This window comes from Nicotiana sylvestris, chromosome 10, assembly GCF_000393655.2.
Source record: "Nicotiana sylvestris chromosome 10, ASM39365v2, whole genome shotgun sequence".
Classification (NCBI taxonomy): Eukaryota; Viridiplantae; Streptophyta; class Magnoliopsida; order Solanales; family Solanaceae; genus Nicotiana; species Nicotiana sylvestris.
In genome coordinates this window covers 14049133-14073277 of record NC_091066.1, presented here as the reverse complement: position 1 = coordinate 14073277, position 24145 = coordinate 14049133, and the positions used below count along the sequence as shown (strand labels likewise).

General features: G+C 35.5%; 2 protein-coding genes across 7 annotated transcripts; one reads left to right on the top strand and one right to left on the bottom strand.

Moving 5' to 3' along the window:
- Window positions 1-9774: 9774 nt before the first annotated feature.
- Window positions 9775-13167, top strand: LOC104225896 (peroxygenase-like). The gene is made up of 6 exons (XM_009777775.2): window positions 9775-9898; window positions 11159-11308; window positions 12142-12227; window positions 12388-12482; window positions 12582-12707; window positions 12846-13167. The coding sequence occupies exons 1-6, from the start codon at window positions 9775-9777 to the stop codon at window positions 13003-13005; spliced, it is 741 nt and encodes a 246-aa protein (XP_009776077.1). The 3' UTR covers window positions 13006-13167.
- Window positions 13168-18892: 5725 nt separating this feature from the next.
- LOC104226535 (uncharacterized) lies at window positions 18893-23739 on the bottom strand. Of its 6 annotated transcripts, none has more exons than XM_070160529.1 (6): window positions 23658-23739; window positions 22804-22934; window positions 21391-22203; window positions 20312-20503; window positions 19779-20083; window positions 18893-19291 (listed from the first exon to the last, which is right to left on the bottom strand). In XM_070160529.1, exons 3-5 carry the CDS (start codon window positions 22195-22197, stop codon window positions 19799-19801), a joined length of 1284 nt encoding a protein of 427 aa, XP_070016630.1. In that variant the 5' UTR covers window positions 22198-22203; window positions 22804-22934; window positions 23658-23739; the 3' UTR covers window positions 18893-19291; window positions 19779-19798. The 6 variants fall into 6 exon arrangements, with proteins under 6 accessions (XP_070016630.1, XP_070016632.1, XP_070016631.1 ...); XM_070160531.1 differs by having other exon boundaries at window positions 22804-22930; window positions 23658-23730; XM_070160530.1 differs by lacking the exon at window positions 23658-23739 and adding an exon at window positions 23441-23629.
- Window positions 23740-24145: the final 406 nt, after the last annotated feature.

Here is a 24145-nt window from a genome sequence, read left to right as displayed (position 1 = left end):
TGAGGAAAGGTGCTTGGGTTCCCCACTCTCACAGCATTGCTCAATTATGGTTTAAGGTTGTTGAGGAAGATACTAATGGCATGTCCAGTTGATATGTCCAACCTAGTCATGACACTGTTGAAGGCTTGCTGGTACTCCTTCATAGTTCCTGTGTGCTTAACAATCATTATCTCAGTCATGGGGTCAGTGTACTCTGCACCAAAGCTATCACATAATGCCCAAATGTACTCATCCCATGAAGGAAGAGGCGTTTGGCCTCTACTTCTCATGTATCCAAAATGCCACTGCAAGGCATCACCCTCAAAGTGCATAGATACTAATTTCAGTTTCTGTTATATTGTAACATCTTCCTCGGAGAAAAACTGGTCCACTTTATACAGCCAAGTCCTCAAGTACTCTCCATTGAACCTTGGAAACTCAACCTTATCTTAGTAAAGGGAAGGGTTGGCAGGGAAGTAATTGGTGGATGAGGAGCAGCTTGTCAAGGGTTGTTTCTAGGTGTGTTCTGTTGTAGGTTAGGAGCTGCTTCATAAGGAACTTGATGGTATATAGGTGGGGTTACATGAGTATTGGGTACTTGGTAGGCTAAGGGATAATATGATGGTTGATTATAGGGGTTGTAAGGGTATTGAGCTCGACTAGGGGTGTTGGCATGCTAGTAAGGTTGGGTATAATGATTTCTGTGGGTTTCAGGTGGGAGATATGGTGGAGCTGGTTGATTTCTGGGTTGAGGAGAGTAGGGACCTGAAGGTCCTTGTATGCTCACCATAGCAGGCTGGGTTCTTATGACAGTATTGGGGTTCTGTAAGCTAGGGTTCAACTGAGTTTGGTTCAAAGGTCCAGAAGAGGTCCAACTCACCCTCATTGTAACATTTCGAGCAGGAGCCACAAGGTTTGAAGTTGGAGTACTGCCAGGAAGGGAAACACTTGAAGAAGCTGAACAAGTTCCTCTCATGGAGCTGGGAGTTGCCATGTCTTCTATACTGAGAGGAAGATCACTAGGAGAATACAACTCACCTTCTCGTGGGTCTATGTATTTTCCTCGTTCAGGTCTTCTGCTGCCATGTATAACTTCATTAAGCATTTCTCTCAAGTCATTGACAGCTTCTTCTTGATTTTTGCAGGTTTGCACTTGAAAAGCTTCTAGCTGGTCTTGACGAGCTGTGAAGCTAGATAGACCTGCAGCCATCTTGTGTAGCATCTCCATGACCTCAGTAAATTCTCTAGCCATGGTTTCTCACAGAGCCCAGATGATGCTTTGATACCACTGATGCCGGCGACGGCAATGTAACAGTAAAGAGAAAAGGAAAAAGAAGCTAAGAGAGAAAACTAGGATAAAAATAAAGGATTTTCAATTATGAGCCTATCTACAGCTCCTTGAGCATTACATATAGGTTCCACTACTCACTACAAAACAAAATCCTATAACCACTTCTGATAGGGACTATAAGTGTCAATTAAAGATAAATCTATGGACCTAATTACAATTTACTAAACTTCCTTTAAGAAACTTATAGGGACTAACACTACTAGAAATCCGGTAAAAAGCGACCAAAGTTGGTCGCTTATAGGTCAAAAAGCGACCAAAAAGCGTCCAAACAGGCCTGGTCGCTATATTGTTGGTCCCTTTATCTTAGGAATTAGCGACCAACTTTGGTCTCTAAGGTAAAAGGACCAAATATTTCAGGTAAAGAAAAAAGCGACCAACTTTGGTCGCTTTAATAGTTTAATAATATAATTTTAGCGACCAAAGTTGGTCTCTACATGTAAATTACGTTTTTTTTTATTTATTACTAATCAAAATATAGCGACCAACTTTGGTCTCTAAACTAAATATTATATTTTAAAATCTGAAAAATAGAGACCAAAGTTGGTCGCTTTTTTATTTAATTTTTTTAATTTTTTTTAAAATAAGCGACCAATTTTAAAGAATTTAATTATTTTTTAAAGATAAGCGACCAAAATTGATCGCTATATTTCCAGAAATTATTTCTTTTAATGGAATAGCGACCAAATTTGGTCACTTTTTAAGAAATCTGGGTTAGTTGGCGACCAACTTTGGTCGCTATTGCCCAAAAAATAATTTTTTTAATAGAAAAGCGACCAACTTTGGTCGCTTTTCTGGGTATTATTTTGGCAGAAACTGCCTGTTTTGGCAGCTACACCACCTGCCAGCATACCAAATCCCTATTACAAGCAACAACAACAACAATACCAACAACAACACAAAAACAACATTAAAACCAACAAAGTTTAAAGTTCAATAGAACTACCACATTAAGCCAACCAAACTAAGTTAACTCTTATTACAAGCCCATTCGAAAACCGATTCTATTTGTCTAGTTCAAAGTGTATAAAAGTTAATAAGTGTTTTGTACATCATTATCATCACCGTCTAAAGAACTTTCATCACCATGACGGTATCCAGAAGGGTCTACTTGTCGAGGACGGGAAGAACGATCAAGGGGAGGACGAGAGGAACGAGCACTTGGAGGACGGAAGGAACGAGCACGGGGAAGGCGAGCCTCTGGCAATGACTCACGAGACCGGGGAATCAGAAAACCTCCAGAAGCTAGGAGACATTTGAGTTGCTCTTGCATGCCCTGGTACTGAGCTTCCATGCCAATGTACTGAGCATCTCTAAGCTTTTCTCTTTCCTTGGCCGCTTGTAGCTCGGATGTGATCTTTGTCACAGTCTCACGCATAGCGGAGAGGCTCTCCCCATCAAGTTGCTCGGCTTGCGAGGAAGTCCCTATTCCTTGCATTCCACACTTATAGCGATGGAATTTCTTAGTAGGAAGCCCGTATACGTTCCCCCATTTTGGACCGCATGCAGCCTCCATCCACATTCTTTCACCATCCTCGTCCGAAGGTTGGATTGGCTCACCCGACTCATTAGGTGGCTGACTGCGTATGAATTCCTCCACTTCAGTTGTGAAGCGACCCTATAAGAAAAATTACATTGAATTAGTATTTCAAAATTTATATAAAAGTAAATCAAAATACTTAATGAAAAGTGAAAACTTACATGTACAGTCGAGGCTCGTCCCTCGACCCACCTTTCTTGATCCGTCTCTTTCTTCTTCTTCACAATATGAGTCTCCTTGAATAGCTCATCTTGGTTCATCGGACGCCCCAACTTCTTTTTTTTGAAAACTCATAAATTTTAGTTAATAAATAGAATAGATATACTTTGAAAATTAAAACAAATTAAGCAATTACGTATCATTCTTCTTTTTATTGTTCCTAGGCTGATCGCACATCCAGTGTGCAAGGATCCTCCCTTCTCAGATGTGCAAGCTTTCTTTCCTTTTTCGCTCTTCTCTTAGAATTTTGCAGTAAGCCATTGCCTTTGTAAATCCTCCCATAAATTCTGAAGCAACCAGTCAGGCTTCTGGTTCAACTTTCTAGCTTTGGAGAAAGTATGTGACAACCGCTTGCGAGCTTTGAGATGAAAATTTGCAACCACTTCCGCGCTATAGCGGTGTTCCTATACACACTTGCTCTATATTTCAAAAGTTAAATATTATATGAAAATATCATAAATATAAATAATTATACTGCTTAAAAGAACATTTATACCTTAAATTCATTGAAAATTTGCTCCTTCAGCGAGAATGGGAATTCACTCCAAGACGCATAAGGGCCATCATAAAGCTTTCTGGTTGCTTTGGTGATTATCCTCGTAGTAATATTACTCGGGATGAACCTACAATTTAATAAAAAAACACATTAATATCTTAGTAAAAATTGTACTAAACAATATATATAAAAACACACACACACATACACACACACAGACACTTCACTGTAATACTATAATGTATATATAACTTGTTATAGTATATGTTAGTGTGTGTATATATATAACACACACACTTCGTGCTACTTTAACTACATATATAGCATGTTATAGTACATAATACTATATTCATTATTTGTATTGTAACAGAGTTAATGAATTACATTCATTCATCACTAGGTTATAAGTCGATGAATCAATTATAACATATTAATTGATTTAAGTCGAGATGTTTTGTTATCAATTTACAAGTGTGTCAATACCTAAAAGAACTCGGCCCTGTGTTCTGAGCGCTTCATGTTCTTATATATATATATATATATATAGAGAGAGAGAGAGAGACACACACACGCACACTTCGTTGTACTACTTAACTGCATATATAGCATGTTAGAGTATATTTTAGTGTATTCATCCCTTGTATTACAAAAGTGTTACCGGCTTATATTTATATTATTTAGATAGTAAATACAAAAGTGATTTTTAATTTTGACCAATGTTGACCTAAAAAGAGACCAACTTTGATCGCTACTTTTCCAGAAATTATATTTAGCGACCAAAGTTGGTCGCCAATTATCCAGAAATTAAATTTAGCGACCAAAGTTGGTCGCTAAATTTAAATCAGATTTATTTATATTTTATATAATATTTAAAATAATAATATAATTGTTAAACGTTAAAACTGGGTCCCAGATTAGCGACCAAAGTTGGTCTCTATTTTAGTAACTTTGGTCGCTAACTTTGAATTATATTTATTTATATTTTATAATTTTTTTAAATAATAATATAATTATTAAAATTTTATAACTAGGACTCATATTAGCGACCAAAGTTGGTGTCTATTTGCTTATCCTTTAATGAGCGACCAACTTTGGTCACTAATTTTAAATTATATTTATTTATATTTTATAATTTTTTTAAAATAATATTATAATTATTAAAATTTTATAAGTGGGTCCCCCTTTAGCGACCAATGTTGGTCGTTAATCTCAGTATTTCTTTGATCAAGCAAGACTGACCAGTCCGGTCAACATTTTGACGAAATTATCGACCAAAAAGTGACCAACCTTGGTCGCTAATGTATTTAGAATAATTATTTAATTATTTTCTCCAATTTAGCGATCAACTTTGGTCGCTTTTGTTGACAGACCAATTTTGGTCGCCAAATTTTGGTTGCTTTTTCCGGATTTCTAGTAGTGTAGACTATTCACTAAACAACTTACAACTTATCCGCCTATAACTAGCTTCTAACAGCTAGGTACAACTCTTTAGGCTGCCAGTACATGTCACGCTAGCTGAGGCCATTTCTCTTTTGCATCAGTTTGAACCTTTAAGTTTGCCAAAAGTGAGCACTTTTGGAATAGATCAATAAATGGAATTAGGTCAAAATATTGGACTCTTTCTTATTATTACTACTATTTAATTTATTATTAGTTCACTACCTTTCGTAATCTTTCTTAAAATATTGTAACAAATATATAAATAATATTGTAACTAATTAATCTTCTAACACCATTAAAAAGATCTCGCAGATTCCCCGTTACACTAGGGCACATCTCATTCTCTTAATTTTCTTTCAAAAACCCTAAAACTTTAAAGCCTCACTATAAATATAAACCCTTCCCGGTGTTAGAGAATTTGGTAGAGCAAGACAACACAAAAAAAAAAAACAAAACTCACAAAGAAGAAAGCGGAGGAAAGGATGATTTCTATTCAACTTGACTTGCTCCAAATGGCTACGAATACAAATTTATAGGAGAAATCTTTCATGTATCTAGCCTACACTACATATAAACATAATAACTAAGTCCACACCTCACATCTTTCAAAGTACATGGATGACACTACTAGACATTGTATCTTCCAAAGTACATCAATGTGCTCATATTCTAATACATGTACTAAATTAATATTCTAGTTCATGAACTAATATAGACAAATGAAAACAAGTTTATATTGTTTTCACATTTCAACATACAACCCCCCCCCCCAAACTTGTTTCATCGCTCCAAGAGCCTCCCTTAGCTTTTGAAAAAGCTTAATCTTCAACGGCTTGGTGAAAATATCCACAATTTGATCTTGTGACTTTACATGCTCAAGCTCCATAACTTTATTTTCATGTCCTTCAACCTTGTAGCCCAAAGGTTGATCAATTAAAACCTCTTCCTCCAAACACCATTCAAGAAAGCCGACTTCACGTCCATTTGATGAATTTTTCATTGATTTTGAGCTGCCAAAGAAATAATAAAACGAATTGTTTCCAAACGAGCGATCAATGCAAATACCTCATCATAGTCAATACCGGCCTTTTGCTTGTATCCCTTGGCAACTAATCTTACTTTGTACCTTTCCACCTTATCCTTGAAATTTTTCTTCAACTTGTACACCTATTTTATACCAATTGTGCTTTTGCCTTTTGGAAGTATGGCTAATTCGCAAGTATCATTTTTCTTGATTGTCTTGATTTCTTCATCCATGAAATCTCTCCATATTTGGTATTGTGGGCAGCATCTTCATAAGTTAAAGGCTCACTATCCAACAACAAACAAAAGTGAGTCAAATCATATAAATCTTTTCTTACCACTTCGGTATTTTCATACAACTCATGAAGACTTTTAGTTTTTGTGGCACTTCACTTGAAGAACTTGAATTTGATACATCTTCTTCTTGAACTTGTGCTGGAGGTATTGAAGGTGGTGTGATAGGCTGCTCTGCAACTTCTTCATCATCATCTTCATCAAATAAAGGACTAAAAGAGTAATCTTGCTCTTTAGTTTTCAATTCCCAAGCATTATCTTCATCAAACTAAACATCTCTACTTATGGTGACCTTGCCATTCTTTGGGCTATATAATTTCTAACCTTTAGAAATTTGATCATAGCCAATGAAAACACATCTTTCACTTTTATCATCAAGCTTAGATCTCTTCTTATCTGGCACGTGTGGATAGACAATGCTCCCAAAAACTTGCAAATGAGCAACTTTTGCTTAAAACCAGTCTGAGCCTCTTGAGGTGTTTTGTCACGAATACTCTTGGTATGATACCGATTTGACAAATACATTGTAAGCAACTACTTCAACCTGAAATTCCTTTGGCATATTTTTGTTCTTCAACATACTCCGTGCCATGTTGAGAATAGTATGGTTCTTTCTTTTCACGATTCCATTTTGTTGTGGTGATCTTGGAACAGTCAAAAAGTGCCGAATTCCACTATTTTCACAAAAAATCTTGAATTCATTTGAAGTGAATTCTCCACCATTATTTGACTGCAATGACTTAATTTGATAGTCACTTTATTTCTCCACCATAATCTTGAATTTTTTAAAGTATCAAATACCACCGATTTCAGCTTCAAAAGATACACGCAAGTTTTTCTAGAAAAATCATCAATGAAAAGTAAAAGATAATTATTATTACCAAGTGAAGATGGATTGATTGGTCCGCACATATCCATGTGAATCAACTCCTATGGGCATCGGGCGCTAGTCAAAGACTCTTTAGATAAGCTTTTTCTTGCTTGCTTTCCAAAGTTTCTTTTGTCTTACCTGAGGTATATATGTTAGGATCCAAGCTTAACTTGTGTACGGCTACCTCCGTCGGGATGTCCGTCATATCCTCATGCGACCATGCAAAATAATCGACATTAAATTTAAGGAATTCAATAAAATCAGACCTGAGCTCCCGGTGCAGTCTCGTCCCCAAGTGGAATTTCCTTTCTTGGAATTTTTCGAACAATGCAACTTGCTCCAGTTCTTCTGCCGTTGATTTTATTGCATCCGTCTCTTCTGGAACTTGGAAATATCTCGGCACCTGATAAAATTGTAGTTGGATTGGAATCAGGCTTCTATCCACTTGAGCGTTATTTTACTGATTAGGCGAAGACAGGATTGAGAAAAATAAAAGCAACACATCTTAGAAAAATAAATATTTCTAGGCTGTTTGTATTTTGTGGAAACATATTAGTGGGATCGTTCATGGCAGATCATCACTAGGTTGAACAAGATGTCAATGAATCACCTCATCGAGAAAAAAAATTAGGTATTTTTTTTTAAAATTTTGAACACTCTTAATAAAAAAAATTTGGCTTTGCCGATGAAGATCCCTCCACTTAACTAGTGTTCTCAAGATTAATTAGGCCTTGCAAATAGAGAAAACCCTTGTAGGAAATGATTTCACTTTAATATATCTTGCTGGACACGAATTTGAATTAGTCACACCAGTAAATACTGAATACTATATGGTTATAAACATAACACATAAAAAGAAGAAGTGTTTCAATAAAAACTCATGAATTGGTACCTGGTTAACATTTCCGTATTAGTATATTGTGATCGTATAACGTATTTGTTTAATGCAAGTCACTTTGTTTAACTTTTGTACTAATATTTACTACATAACAGAGGTGTAACTAATAATACGAGACTTAGAGTGAAAGTTTTGAAACTATAACGAACTACAGTTTAATTAGTTTGTTTCTGAAACAGGTGCGTCGGTATTTTCTTGTAGTTTTCAGGAAGTCATAAAAAATAATTTGAGTTTAGATTTTTTCTATCAAGTAATTGTTTTTTTAACACCGTGAAAAAAGGTTAAACTTATACACTATATTCCTGATCTGAAAAAACACTTTTCTCTTTCAAAAGTCGAGTTTTTATTCTCAAACCAAATAAGACTATTTCTTTTTTTAACGAAACTATTTCAGCTAGCATATGCATCACCTTAATACAGGACGGATTTATAGCTTAGATTATGGGGCACATGATTGTATACTTACGGTCTTTCCGTTAAACTAGGTATTTTATATATAATTTTTTTTTAATTAATCTAATATTATTGCTAACCTCCATGCTTTAGAAAATCTTAATGATGCAATTGGTTAATGAATACTGAGTTTTTTATCAGATGTTTATACTAGTTCTGAAAATTTCCAAAAAGTTGTACTTAAGTAGTTTAAAAATGGATTTGTTACATCATTGGCATTTGAGGGTAAATCTGACCTTTCCAAAGATACAAAAATACTAAAGAAACGAGATTTAAAATAAGCCATAGTATGTAGCTATAAATCATCTCATTAAGGATAAAAATAATAAAATAAAATAAAATTATTTTAAATAAATATTATTTTTTTAAACAAACCAAAACCAAAAGTGCATAAAAAGCGAATAAATAATTTTTTTTTAATTACTTAAATTTTCATGAATAATTAAACATTGGATAAAATAATCGAGATGCCGCGCAAACTGAACTAAGCACCACTTCTATTGAAAAATAATACTATAAATTTCAGATCCAAATCCAGAAGGCATGGACCTGAGTCCAAAGTTAGTTCCTTACGACTTCGTAACAAAAGATTTTTTTGTTTGCTTGTTCGGGAAAATGTTTGTACAGTTCGGCATTGAATCCAAGAAGTCTTATGTCAGGGGCTAAGCGTTACAAGCTTTTTCCAAAGAAGATGACAATTAATCCGAAAATTCCATTCTACTTTTACGCAAAGCAATTCAAAATTTAAATTTTATATATTTAATTCACCAAATTTTTAAAATTAAACTTATTATTATATTTTTAAACTTATGTGTTCAAATTTATTTATTTATAAAAATTTAATAAATTCTTACATATAAATTTATATTTCGCATTGAAAATATTAGGTGCAGATAAACTCAACCCGGTGCATAATTTACGTTCGCCCTTACTTTTAAGTTGTCAAGTCGGAAAAGTATGACACCTTTGAAGCATACGTGTCAAAACCAGCAACAACTGTCACTTGCTAGGTGTAAAGCGAATGCATGCAATTCCACTTGGTTTATATAATCCAATGCTCAAATGGATGCACTATGCCACGAAGTTCTTGAGCTGATCTCTTTGTGTTTTTCTTCACATTTCTTGTTTATTGTCACGCTTTTGGTATTTTCTTGGAGTTTTTAAGTACCAAAGGGTAGTTTGAAAAGTTGCTGCAGTTTGAGATTTTGGTGAAATGGCGACGGCTGCAGTAACGGGGATTGATCGGAATGCGGCGTTATCACCGGAGGCGCCGCTTGCTCCGGTGACTATTGAACGGAAAGTTAGAACTGACTTGGAAACTTCTATTCCAAAGCCTTGTAAGCTGGCTTTTTCTCTTCTGATTAATGTGGGAATTTTTGTGTTTGCAAATGAAGATTTAACTCATATCCACAGATGGTGTAATGTAAATGCAATTTAACTTGTTGTTAAAGGTCATTAGTCTTATTTTTTTGAGTTGGTAATTCCACTTTTCTTGATAATTTGCCTGCAAACCTTTTAAGTAACACTTTAGAGTTGTTAAAATATACTCCCTCCGTTCCGTTTCTATTTTCTTTTTAGTCCGTGCCAAAAAATGACTCATTTTCTTATTTGGAAATAATTTACCGTTATCCAATAATTTATAACCACATAAAATATATGTGCTTCATTTTACACCATAACTTAAAAAGTCTTCTCTTTTAGCCAAATAGATTCATATAAATTGAAACGGAGGGATTAACAGTTTAGAGTGTTGACAACATAATGCTTAATAGCTTTTTAAAATTATGATATGTGCATATTTCTTTTAGAATAGATTACCGGGGCTGATCTACAAGGTGAATTTTGGTTTCACCTGAATTTAGTAGCTTTTGTCCATATATATTAAATATCAACCCTGACATGTTTATTATTGTATATTAACCTGAGGTCATTTGTATATTAAGTTAAATTATGGTATATTGGCATGACTTCAATTATATATTAAGTTGAGTTCGCTGTAGGAACCCATAATCTATACGGATCTACGGAATAGAACATGGCTTGGGTGACTCTCTTTTAGTTGATCAACTACTTGTTGATGCAATGCGGTTTGGAAAACATTTGAAATTGAGGTTTGGAAAATAGACTTTTTGAAGTTGAGTTTGGCAAATATGTATTTGAATAGTAGCAATCTTTTGAGGATTTAAGTCTGAAATTTGAGAGTAAAAGTTGAAGACCTAAAAAAATTTCACCCGAAATAATACACCATCGAACCACAACTTCAAAACATTTGACTTGGAAAAAGATTGCAACTTGGAACCACTCTGTCGAAATACTTATGTATCGATGTAGCCTCGTTGAGGTAGAGTTTCTAATTAGCAGAATTATTGATTGAAGGGAGAAATAGAACTTCTTGCCTTTGCCTAGCTACTCTCTCTTCTTCTAAAAGTGGAAAAGTTTTATTAACTTTTTTTTGGATGTTCAACATCTGATTCAGACTTTAATTAGTAAATTTGTTAGTTTGGAGTACCACGTATTGTGTAAGTATGGAATTTTGCTTAAAGATTGTTATTATAGTATAATAATATAATGTTTAAAGATGTGATATGTATATTCAGATCTGGCAAGGGGATTAGTGGCTCCTGATATGGAGCATCCCCATGGAACTCCTGGCCACAGGCACCACGGTTTGAGCGTTATGCAGCAACATGTTGCCTTCTTCGATCAGGATGAGAATGGCATTATTTACCCATGGGAAACTTACTCGGGTAATCAGCTTATTTCGAAATTCGTCTAAACGCAAATTTAATTTTAATGTAGACAAGTAACTATATGCCGTCGCCTAAAAATTGCATTGTGTAGCTAGCTCAATTTTAATATATATATATATATATATATATATATATATATATATGTGTGTGTGTTGAATCACTTTGACGTCTTCGTATATTTATTTTTTTATATTGTGACACCCTTAGTAAAAATTCTGGCTATGCTACTGGCTTTATGAGATTATAGTTGTTGAAAACATATTGTATGCAGTCAGTGGCGGAGCGTCGACACCCCTTAGCCGGAAAATTGCACTATATTGTTAGATAATTTTTTTTTATTTTATGTATATTTACTACACGTTGACTCTTTTTGATTTTTTGATGTATCTAATTATTTATATTTTGACATTCGTTGATGAAATTTCTGGCTCCGCCCCTGTATGCAGCTACACTCTAGTGTTATGTGATTAATCCACTTGGTGATCCGTAATTCAGTCTCTCGGATAACTCTTTTTCAGATGTCGAATTCAGGGGATATTAGCATTGGTAGACTGTATTACTATCTGTTTATCGCTCGTTACACTAGTGAAAAATTTATTTCGAGTACTTTAAGCAGGTAAGGATCTGGTTTATTGAGCTTTTCTACAGGGAAAATGTGTCATCTATAGCATTCAGACTTAACATTTAACTATGTTCAGTTCAAGAATTTAGTTCATTCAGCAGATATCCTCGATGATGTGATTCATTAACTATCCAAAGTGTATGTATGTGGTATCTGATGGAGTTTAATCTGAAACCTGCCTCTGCTCCTTCCTTTTCATTTTAAACAGGACTTCGTCAAATTGGTTTCAACATGATAGCATCTCTTATAATTGCCATTGTCATCAATGCTGCTTTGAGTTATCCTACTTTACCGGTAAGTTAATCTGTCCTGAGATATGTTAAGACTATTTTCTATTTTTTCCCCGATGTATATCCTGTCTTCACTTACTCCGACTAGGTTGGAACTGAGACATAATTATTGTTGTTGTGTGTATACTCTCTTCAATAAAGCGATATTCGATGTGACTCTGCAGGGGTGGTTTCCCTCTCCATTTCTCCCAATATATATCCATAATATACATAAGTGCAAGCATGGAAGTGATTCTCACACGTACGACAGAGAGGGAAGGTTAGTATATTACATGTTTACAATCCCTCTTTAAGTCTTTTTCTGACATCTTTTGGAAGTCAAGTTGATGATTTTCGTTTATCTGGTCACCTCCTATAGGTATTTCCCAGTGCATTTTGAGAACATTTTTAGCAAGTATGCTCGCACGCTGCCTGATAAGCTTACTCTTGGAGAACTCTGGGACATGACTGAAGGCAACAGGGAGTCGTTCGACCTTTTTGGCTGGTAATTCTTGATGCTCCAATGCTCTCTTTTTAACTCGCACGCCCTAGTACTACTGTCTCAATTGAACCTTCCCTCTGACCTCTATATTTTGAACATCGATGTCTTTCTCAATCTTTTGTTTGGTGTGTAAATGTGCAGGATTGCAGCCAAACTAGAGTGGGGAATTCTGTATGTTCTTGCTAGAGATCAGGATGGTTTTCTATCTAAAGAAGCGATAAGGCGATGTTTCGACGGAAGTTTGTTCGAATATTGTGCCAAGATACAAATGGAAGCTGAAGGATGGTTGAAGGAAGAATAGTTGGAATGTGAAAATGTAGATGGATGCTCCTACTAAAAAATGTTGGGTTAAGAGTATATAAAGCATTGTAATAAGCAGGGCAATAGCCTGGAATTGAACTTGTATTTTGCCATGTTTTTTTAAGTCTTTGTACCAGAATTGGTCGTGTAGTGTCTAATCGTTGTAAAGATTGTCTATAAAAAAAATGAATCCAGTAGTCCTAAATACTTGATTGATATATGTTACTATGTTCACTTGTTTGGTTCTTGAAGTATGTTAATGGCATGTAATAACCTTAACCTCAAGGCGTAGTAAAACATAATACCTATTTACAGAATAATTTTCGAGCGAAGGGTGTTAATTGACAGCCCTTAGATAAGAGTGGCTTTGCGCCTTTGCCTTTACCAAGCATGCAGGGTTATTTAATTGATTTAAAGATCTTTTTTTATATTTTATTAGAAAGCTTTTGTAGCATGAACCACTTTTTCCATCCAAGTATGCATAGTGTTGCGGACATCAAATGTATATAGCGTGAATAAGTCACAACTATTATACCAAAAATTATGACAGCCACCAAATAATAAATAAGACAATAAAGCAACAATAAAGAGAACACCAGAATTTACAAGGTTCGTCTAATTTTGCCTACTCCTCGGACACAACCAATATTTTATTCCACTCCAAAAATATAAGTGAAATAATATTAAAGAGAAAAGATACATGCCTTAAACAGATGAGAAGGCAAATGAGAGGTGTGTTTAAATCCTAAACATTAGGCCTTCTTTTATAGGGAGAAAATCCCCCCCAAACTCAAGAGCCCACCGATGTGGGACAAAGAATTTACCAAACTTCAACAAATCTCCACCTTGGCAAAACCACATCTTCAATTTTCTCTCAATAACAAATTTCAAATTTTTGATTGTGTCTAAATCTTCAATCTTCAGTGTTCAATAATGTTGATCAAATCCAAATAATGTTGAAACTTGATCGCAGTCACCACCTTTGTCAGCATATCAGCAGGATTCTCCGTAGTATGAATTTTCTTCACCGTGACTCCTCCTTCTTCTATGATTTCTCGTACGAAATGATACCGAACATCAATATGATTCGTCCTTGCATGATAAACTTGGTTCTTCGCTAATTGAATAGCACTTTGACTATCACAAAAAATTGTGATACCTTTTTGTTCAACACCAAGCTCCTTTAGCAATCCTTGAAGCCAAATTGCCTCCTTCACAGCCTCTGTAATAGCCATGTACTCTGCCTCTGTTGTAGACAAAGCAACTGTTGACTGCAAAGTAGACTTCCAACTAACTGGTGCCTTTGCAAAAGTAAACACATAACCAGTAGTTGATCTTCGTTTGTCCAGATCACCCGCAAAATCTGAGTCACAATATCCAACTACAGACTGATTGTCTTCCTGCTCAAAAACTAACCCGACATCTACAGTATTATGAATATACCGTAGAATCCACTTCACAGCTTGCCAATGCTCCTTCCCTGGATTGTGCATATATCTGCTAATAACTCCAACAGCTTGTGAAATGTCAGGCCTTGTGCAAACCATTGCATACATCAAGCTACCAACAGCATTTGCGTATGGTACCTTTGACATATACTCTCGTTCAGCTTCATCCATTGGCGACATAGTAGTACTTAGCTTAAAATGGGAAGCAAGTGGAGTACTAACTGGCTTAGTCTTGTCATCTATGCCAAAACGTTGAAGTACTCTCTTCAAATATTCCTTTTGAGATAAACAGAGTTTCTTTGAACGTCTATCTCTAATTATCTCCATGCCAAGAATTTTCTTTGCCTCACCCAAATCCTTCATCTCGAACTCCTTCTTCAGTTGAATCTTCAACTTATCAATTTCTTCCGAATTCTTGGAAGCTATCAACATATCATCAACATATAGGAGAAGATATACAAAGGAACCATCTTTAAGCTTGTGCAAATACACACAATGATCGTATTTGCTTCTCTTGTACCCTTGCCGCAACATAAACTCGTCAAATCGCTTGTACCATTGTCTAGAAGATTGTTTCAATCCGTACAACGATTTTTCAAGTTTGCACACCATATTTTCTTTTCCAGCAACTTTGAATCCTTCTGGCTGAGTCATGTAGATTTCCTCCTCCAAGTTTCCATGTAAAAACGCAGTTTTTACATCCATCTGAACTAGTTCCAAATCCAATTGTGCTACCAAAGCCAACATAATTCTAATGGAGGAATGTTTTACAACTGGAGAAAACACTTCATTGTAATCAATTCCCTCCTTTTGAGCATATCCTTTGGCCACTAATCTTACTTTGTAGCGAACATCTACTTGGTTAGGAAATCCTTCTTTCTTTGCAAATACCCATTTGCACCCAATTGCTTTCTTTCCCTTCGGGAGATTGGCCAATCTCCATGTATGATTCTGATGAAGGGACTGTATTTCATCATTCATGGCAATCCTCCACTTATCTTCTTCTGAACTTTGGACAGCATCTTTATAAGTGGTAGGAACATCATCAGCTACAATTGAGGTTGCACAAGCAACCGTCTCTATGAGACGAACAGGTTTCGTTATTGTTCTTTTTGGCCTGCTGGTTGCTATTGATTCAAGTTGTTGTTGAGGTTCCTGAGTTGGAATCTCCTCTACTGGCTCTCCTTCCAGAGGGTAATCTTCATTTGTTTCCTCCTCTGCTTCTTGTGTAGGAAAAATAAATTTTCCCTCAAACTCCACCTGCTTAGAAGCACCTTCATTTTGTTTGGTATCTTCTGTTACCTTATTTACCATAGCAGATTCATCAAAGGTAACATCCCTGCTGAATATTACTTTCTTTGTCATAGGACACCATAAGCGATATCCTTTGACTCCAGAAGTAATTCCCATAAAAATAGCCTTCTTTGCCCTTGGATCCAATTTTGACTCCGTCACATGATAATATGCAGTTGAGCCAAACACGTGCAAAGAGTTATAATCTACAGCAGGTTTTCCGTACCATTTTTCAAATGGTGTTTTGCCATCAATAGCAGCAGATGGTAGACGATTAATGAGGTGGCATGCATATGTAATTGCCTCAGCCCAAAATTCTTTGCCCAAGCCAGCATTGGACAACATACACCGTACCTTCTCCAGCAAGGTCCGGTTCATACGTTCTGCCACTCCATTCTGTTGTGGTGTATGTCTAACAGTGAAGTGTCGGACGATGCCATCATTTTCACAGACCTTATTGAAATGATCATTTTTGTATTCACCTCCATTGTCTGTGCGAATACACTTGATCCTCCTGCCTGTTTGATTCTCCACCATCGTCTTCCATTTGAGAAAAATTCCCAGCACTTCATCTTTGTTTTTCATTGTATACACCCACACTCTTCGAGAAAAATCATCAACAAAGGTTACAAAATAGTGCTTCCCACCCAATGAAGGTGTTTTGGAAGGACCCCAAACATCAGAGTGTACATAATCCAAAATGCCTTTAGTATTATGGATCGCTGTACCAAATTTAACCCTTGTCTGTTTCCCTTTGACACAATGCTCACAAAACTCCAAGTTGCAAGCCTTTACTCCTTTTAACAATCCTTGATCTGATAGAGTTTTCAAGGATTTTCCTCCAGCATGTCCCAAGCGCATGTGCCATAGCTTGGTTGCTTCTGCCTCTTTGTCGTCACTGGATGTCACTGTCGCTGTCCCAATAACTGTACTGCCACGATAGCGGTACATATTATTATTCTTCCGATTAGCCTTCATTACCACTAGTGCACCGGAGCATACTCTCATCACTCCATTTTCTGCAATGATTTTGAACCCTTTTGATTCTAGGGCTCCTACAGAGATGAGATTCTTCTTCAAATCCGGTACAAATCGAACATCTGTTAATGTTCTGATCATTCCATCATGGTTCCTTAATCGTATTGAACCAATGCCATATGAGGTAAGAGGGCTGTTATCCGCTGTGTGGATGACTCCATATTCTCCTTCTTGAAATTCCACAAACCAGTCCCTGTTGGGACACATATGATAGCTACAAGCCGAGTCCATCAACCATATGTCTGATGATGTTGATGACTCTGTTGTAACTAATGAGAAGTCTGAATCATCACAATCAGCTACATTTGAATCCATAATGGCCTTTCCATTGTTATGTTTGGCCTTATTCTTCAACTTCGGACAGTCTTTCTTCCAGTGCCCTTTTTCTCGACAAAAGGCACATTCATCTTTGCTGGGTCTGGATCTTGACTTGGATCTTCCCTTCTTTGTCCTCGTTTGATTTTGAGGACGACCCCTCACAAATAGTGCTTCTCCTTCTCCGCCCTTCTGTTTTTCTCGCTTTCTTTGTTCATAGCTGTACAAAGCCGAACAAACTTCTCTGAGAGAAACTTCGTCATTTCCATGGAGTAGAGTAGTTTCAAGGTGCTCGTACTCATCAGGAAGTGACGCCAACAACATCAAGGCCAAGTCACCATCATCATAAGTTGTATCCATATTTTGCAAATCTGTGACCAACTTATTGAAACTGGTGATATGTTCATTCATCGTGGTACCAGGAACATAGGTGAAGTGAAACAGTCTCTTCTTCATGTACAATTTATTTTGACTATTTTTCTTCAAAAATTTATCCTCCAGTGCTTTCCATAATTTACTTGCAGAAGTTTCCTTTGTGTATGGATATTTCTGCTCTCTAGCAAGGAAGGATCGAATGGTACCGCAAGCAACACGGTTGATAATTTTCCAATCTTCTTCTCCAATAACATCTGGTCTCTTTTCTTCAATGGCAAGATCTAGCCCTTGTTGAAAAAGGACATCTAGAACCTCGCCTTGCCACATCTCAAAATGCCCGGACCCGTCAAAAATTTCTACCGCAAATTTTGCATTTGACACAATTCTTGTCATAAGCGAAGATGTCAATGATGACGTATTGTTGACACTTGATGTAGATTCTTCTTGTTTATTGTCTCTCATATTTGACACAAATATTATTTAATAGCTGACGACACAAATCAAGATTATTTCCTTTCTGATGTAGAAGATCAGACTAAGCTGCAACCACAGAGCATACTCAAACAGAACCTTGACTCAGTTACCAAGATAAATCTTTTCTGATGTGAAAGATCATACTATGCTGCAACCACAGAGCATACTTAGACAGTATCTTGGCTCTGATACCAATTGTTGCGGAAGCCAAATGTATATAGTGTGAATAAGTCACAACTACTATACCAAAAATTATGACAGCCACCAAATAATAAATAAGACAATAAAGCAACAATAAAGAGAACACCAGAATTTACGAGGTTCGGCTAATTTTGCCTACTCCTTGGACACAACCAATATTTTATTCCACTCCAAAAATACAAGTGAAATAATACTAAAGAGAGAAGATACAAATGCCTTAAATAGATGAGAAGGCAAATGAGAGGTGTGTTTAAATCCTAAACATTAGGCCTTCTTTTATAGGGGGAAAATCCCCCCCAAACTCAAGAGCCCACCGATGTGGGACAAAGAATTTGCCAAACTTCAACAAATACGACTATTAAGGTGAAAAGACAGGATGTATTTCGGCGAAATGCTTTGGATTCTAGGAGGACTATAATGAGGAGGATGACAGACCCACTCACGACAATAAGACAAGTAGGGTCGGAGAGGATAGTGTGCATGCAAATTTTACTCTTACCTTGTGAAGGTAGAGAATTTGTTTTCGATAAATCCTCGGTAATTTTGGTAGTTTGTATGTAGATGTTATTCTTACTTTGTGAAGATAGAAAGGTTGTTCCATTTTGGTAGTTTGTATGCAGACGTTATTCTTACTTTGTGAAGATAGAAAGATTGTTTCTGATAGATCTTCGACAACTTGGCGTTACTATATATATAATTAACAGCTCAATTAGATAAGATATTTCTAAAGCAAGGACTGCGGATCATTTCAGTTCTTATATATATTGTAAGAGAAAGTATACATATAATTAACATGACTAGAACAAGTACAAACACAACTTTATCCAAGTTGGCAACTCATCAAAGCTAATAAAAATGCAAGTGATTTGACAAGAATGCAACTTGTGATAGTACAGATTTACAAAATTTACATCTCTTCACTATGATATTCATTGAATTATTACTAGACTTCAATGTTGAAATGACCCACATTATACTAAATTGCTGTTTGAAAACTACACAAATTAAAGCTGCCTGATGAAACCCAAGATTGGTGGTTGAAGTATTTGCTAATTATTGAAGTTATTTACACCAATGGGTATGTGCAATGATATCCTATAACTTCACCAGTTCCATCTTGATTTTTTTCACCACCAGACCTAACTTCAACCAAAAAAATATAACTCGTTAGCAAAAGACAATGGAATTACAACTTATACAGTCAAATTTCTCTATAACAGCTACATTTATTCTGATATATTTTTATTGCTATAGTGAAGTGATGTTGTTATAAGAAGAATTAACCCAATAGCCGCTCGCTTAATCTCTTAAATAGAAATAGCCGGCTGATGTTATACTATGTATATAATTCATGTATAATATATATATATATATATATATATATATATATAATCAATGTATAATCTATGTATACCGGCTAGAAAAAGTAAATATTGAATCTGACCGGCCGGTTATTTATGTAACAATCTCTTGTTATAAAGGACATGTTATAACATAACACAAAAAATCGATTGTCAGAAAAAACCCGGCTCTATAGTGAATGGTTATTATATAGGGATGTTATTATAGAAAAGTCTGACTGCAAAAGGAAACAAAAAAAAGCAGATTAAAGATAGTTTTTGGAGAGTACTTGTTCAGCTGAGGAATTCATTAGTGCAACTGGCCATCTGTGCAATACAGAGGGGGGCAAATATCATAAGGACTGTTAGATGAGTGGCAATTGGAAGTGAAAATCCGACCATTATTATCATGTCCTGAAGAAGTAATCATATTAGGATCATGATGGTATAAATGATTGAGTTTTACATCTTCTTTTGTGTCATCTTCATGTGTACCACAAGAAGTTGTCTTATTAGCTTCCCCAAATTCATCATTCTTTGCAAATCTTCCTCTCACCCTTGGCCTACTGTCTGCTAATGTTTTCCTGCATGCATACTGCAAAATTTGGATCCAAAAATCAGACTCGTTAGCAAATGCTGATTAAGTTATATACACTGACAGTAAGAAGAATAATTTATCTATCAGCACTATGTAACTGATTATAGCAAATTCTTACTTTATTTTCAAGGTTACCATAACAAACTTGATATGAAAAGTGACCCGTTCTTGATGGTGTAAAGAACTTATATATATATTGTCAGTCTTATAAAAGAAGATGCAGACCTTGATTTTCTTGCTGAAATTCCTTTCGTTTCGTTTCTTCATGTATCTATTAATCTTCTCCCTCCTCTCCTCAGGAGAGCATTTGACAACATTATTACTGAAGGAAGGATCATCCAAATTTGTTATATCTGATGCCAACGGGTTAGAACATCCGGTAGCACTAACCAAATGTTGACTCTCATTGCTGAGTGCCTGCACGATTAAAATTTATAACAAAAACTTTATAACATTGAATATAACAAGGGGTGTACAAACCGAACCGGAAAACCGCACCAAACCGAAAAGTCAAACCAAACCGATTAAAAAACTCGACTAGGTTTGGTTTGATTTGATTTGGTATTGAGTAAAAAAACCCGAACCAAACCGACATATAAATATATAATTTTTATATATACTTTGAAGATTTTATATAGAATTTTCTTTAAAAAATGTTTAGAAATATTTGGGATTCTCTTGCGGGATATAATATTTAATAGTATATGAAGTGCTCCATATTTATTAACCTTAAATAATGGGTTGTATGATCACTTTCTCATCAAGTATTACTGAAATGCGTCAATCTGTTTGTTCTTCTATATTCATATCGCATGTTAAGATCTATTAAATTGTTATATCTTTTCGGATGTGAAGTGATAATTATTATTTAGCTATCATATTGATTTTTATGTTTAATTACTAAATTCGGTTAACCTTAAAAGTTTGCATCAACGAAATATTATTGTCAGGCGATTAAAAAAATAACTATTATGTGTTACTAAGAAAATTTTCTTATAAGAATATTTTAATAGGTAATATATTTGTCAATTTTTTTATATTTTTACTAAACATATATTTATTTATCAAAAATTTAATAAAGTAAGATTGAAAGAATATTTAAGTAACAAAAAACCCGAAAAACCCGAAAAATCCGACAAAACCGAATCAATCCAAACCGATATAGTTGGTTTGATTTGGTTTTGATAAAACCCGAACTAACTCGGTCCATGTACACCCGTAAATATAACTATAACAAAAGCTAGAGCTAGCTTCAACGTTAGAACTATCTTTTATCGTATTAACTTAACTCACTATAACAGTACCTGAAGCTCATTAGAGCAGTTATAAACTCTTGGCAAGGCATCAGGGCAGAATAATCTACCATTGTCTCCTTGATATTCCAATTCTTGTACTTGTGGAAACTCAGCACCGAAAAACAAGCCACCTCCTGTAGTGGCAGCAGCAAGTATTGCTGAAGATTCAGCAACAGGCATGGTGGGATTTGAGTTTAAAGGTAAGTAGTTTGCGAGCGTAGGATCAAGAAGAGGACAAGAAGGAGAAGAAGAAGTAGTAGGAACGCGCATGTAAGAAGGAACTGATGACAAAGATTCGTCTTCATATATATGTCCTAATGGAGGTCCCATAAGTGGAACAATAGGTGGAGGATGATCAGGAGGATACTGAGAAACATCGGTTACTTTGATATGTTGATTGTTGAGAGAATTAATGTCGAATAGTTCTTGTTGAGGATTAAGTAAATGATGAGGGATTGAGAAGTTCGCGTCTTGTGTGAACTCAATTGAAGCTGAAATATCATTCTCAATTTGATCTTCTTGAGAATCAAATATTATTGAGAGAGCGTTGTTGTTAATGTTGTTGTTGTCGTTGTTGTTGTTGTTGTTGTTGTTGGTTCGTGAAGGGCTAATATTAGATGTAACTGTGGTGATGTTGGTTTCTTCATTCTTCTCAATAGTGTTATTGAATTTGTTCATGTCAAGATTGGTTGAATATGAACTCTGTTCCTCATAGCTGCAACAATTTGAGCTAGAAGCAACTTCTGAATTCTGTACATTTGGAAACAACTCAGACTCACAGAAATTCAGAATTTGATCACTGAGAGGGCTCGACATCTCTTCCTGCGAGAAAAAAAAACAATTAAAGACTCTGTCACAATTTTACATCTCATTTTTCTTTACTAAAACCTAAAAAGGACCCTAATTTGCAGCATCTTTCTTCTATCTTTTTTCTTGATAGAATAGAATCAAAACTCTTACGTATGTTAGTTAGTAATCATCTTTTCCCGACTAAAATACATGAATGGTGTGCTATTTCCGAGGTAACAGAATACGAGAGATGCCTAACACTCCTCCTAAAATTATTTGCATCTAAAGACAATCTAAAATGGCAGTCCGGTGCACTAAGCTCCCGCTATGTGCGGGATCCAAGGAAGGGTCAGACCACAAGGGTCAATTCTACGTACGAAGCTTTACCCTGCATTTTTACAAGAGGCTATTTTTACGGCTCGAAGTCGTGACCTCTGGTCACATGACAATCTAAAAAACACGAATTATATATCAAGAGAATAAGCATCGTGTCATTGGAACCTAATTTCCAAACATGAAAAAATACATGAACTTGTGCTTCATGTGACATATGGGATCTGAAAATGGTATGCAAATGAAAACAAGAATTGGATAGCAAAAAAGCAAAGAATATGGAAGTTCATGGCATGTGACCTTTGGTGCAAGATTGAGTTAAAATACTCCAAATTCAGACAAACAATGGGAACTTTAGTAGCACTAATATCCCATTATTATTAGCATGTGAAGTGCTCCATTGCAATAAAGTTCATCTCCTCCAAGTCTGCCTAGGAACCAAAGAAAGAATCATTTTACATTGTAGGAAAACTTAAGCAATACACTTGAAAAGCTAAATATTCCATTATAATTCAAAATGGAAATAATTTGGAAGAGGGACTAACATTGCTAGGGGTGATCTACATAGTAATATTTTTAAGTAACTCGAAAAAAGAAAAATAAGAATCTGATTTGGAGTAAAACCACTATAAATGTAAAGTTAAAATTCAGCAAAAAAAAATTGAAAGAAAACAAAAAAAAATAATTTAATGATCTAGTTCAAGATCTCAAACCGTTATAAGAGGAAAAGGCGGACTATATAATAAAAAAGAAGAGAAAAAACAGCATTCAACTCTCAACCCCCCATGTTAATAGAATTAAGTTGAATCTTGTCTGGTAATATTATACCATAATTATAACAAATTAATTACTAACTCATAAACAAGGCAAAAACAACATTAGTGTAAACAAGGTGGATACATGCTCAAAAAGAAGTGTGAGAAAATAAGATATGTACAATAGAAAGCTGATGTTCTTGAGTATTAGCCATGTTCTTCAACATTATTGTTTTTCTTCTTCTTCTGGAAAAAATAATCTCTTTTTAATTTTTGTTTTGAAAAAGATATATTTATTGGATTGTAAATCGGCCCCATGAACTGATCAAAGCTTTAGGCAAAGAACATGAAAACCATTGTTTGTTTTCATGAAACTGTGGTTGCCATTTTTCATCTTACCTTAAGGAAATGCAAGTTTTGAACCAATGGAAGAGAGAATTCCATGCAAGAAAATAGGAGAGAGAGAGAGAAGTTTGAAAACAGAGAGATTGGTTTGAGGACAAGGAGGTATAATATGAAGAATTTTGGATTTGGTTTTGGGGGGGGGGGGGGGAGGGGGGTTATTGGGGTAACTAGAAATAGAAAGTTAGTTATATAGGTACATGTTTGACCGTACAATGTAGTCACACCTAGGTTGTCGGTGGGCCATTCAGTTTGTGGTGACACGTGGAGGCCTGTTGTTTAATGACTTGGTTAAGTAATCGTACTATTTTACATGACTTGTACTTTGCTCAAATTAAGTTGACCTTAGGTTCGTTTTATAGCAGGTTCTCTAGCATCAACACAACATTACTACGACTGTGTAACTAGCTAGAAGTTAGGACTATGCCAATCTTAATTAAAGATTTCAAGTTTGAGCCTTAAGTTGTTGGAGTTACTACACGCCA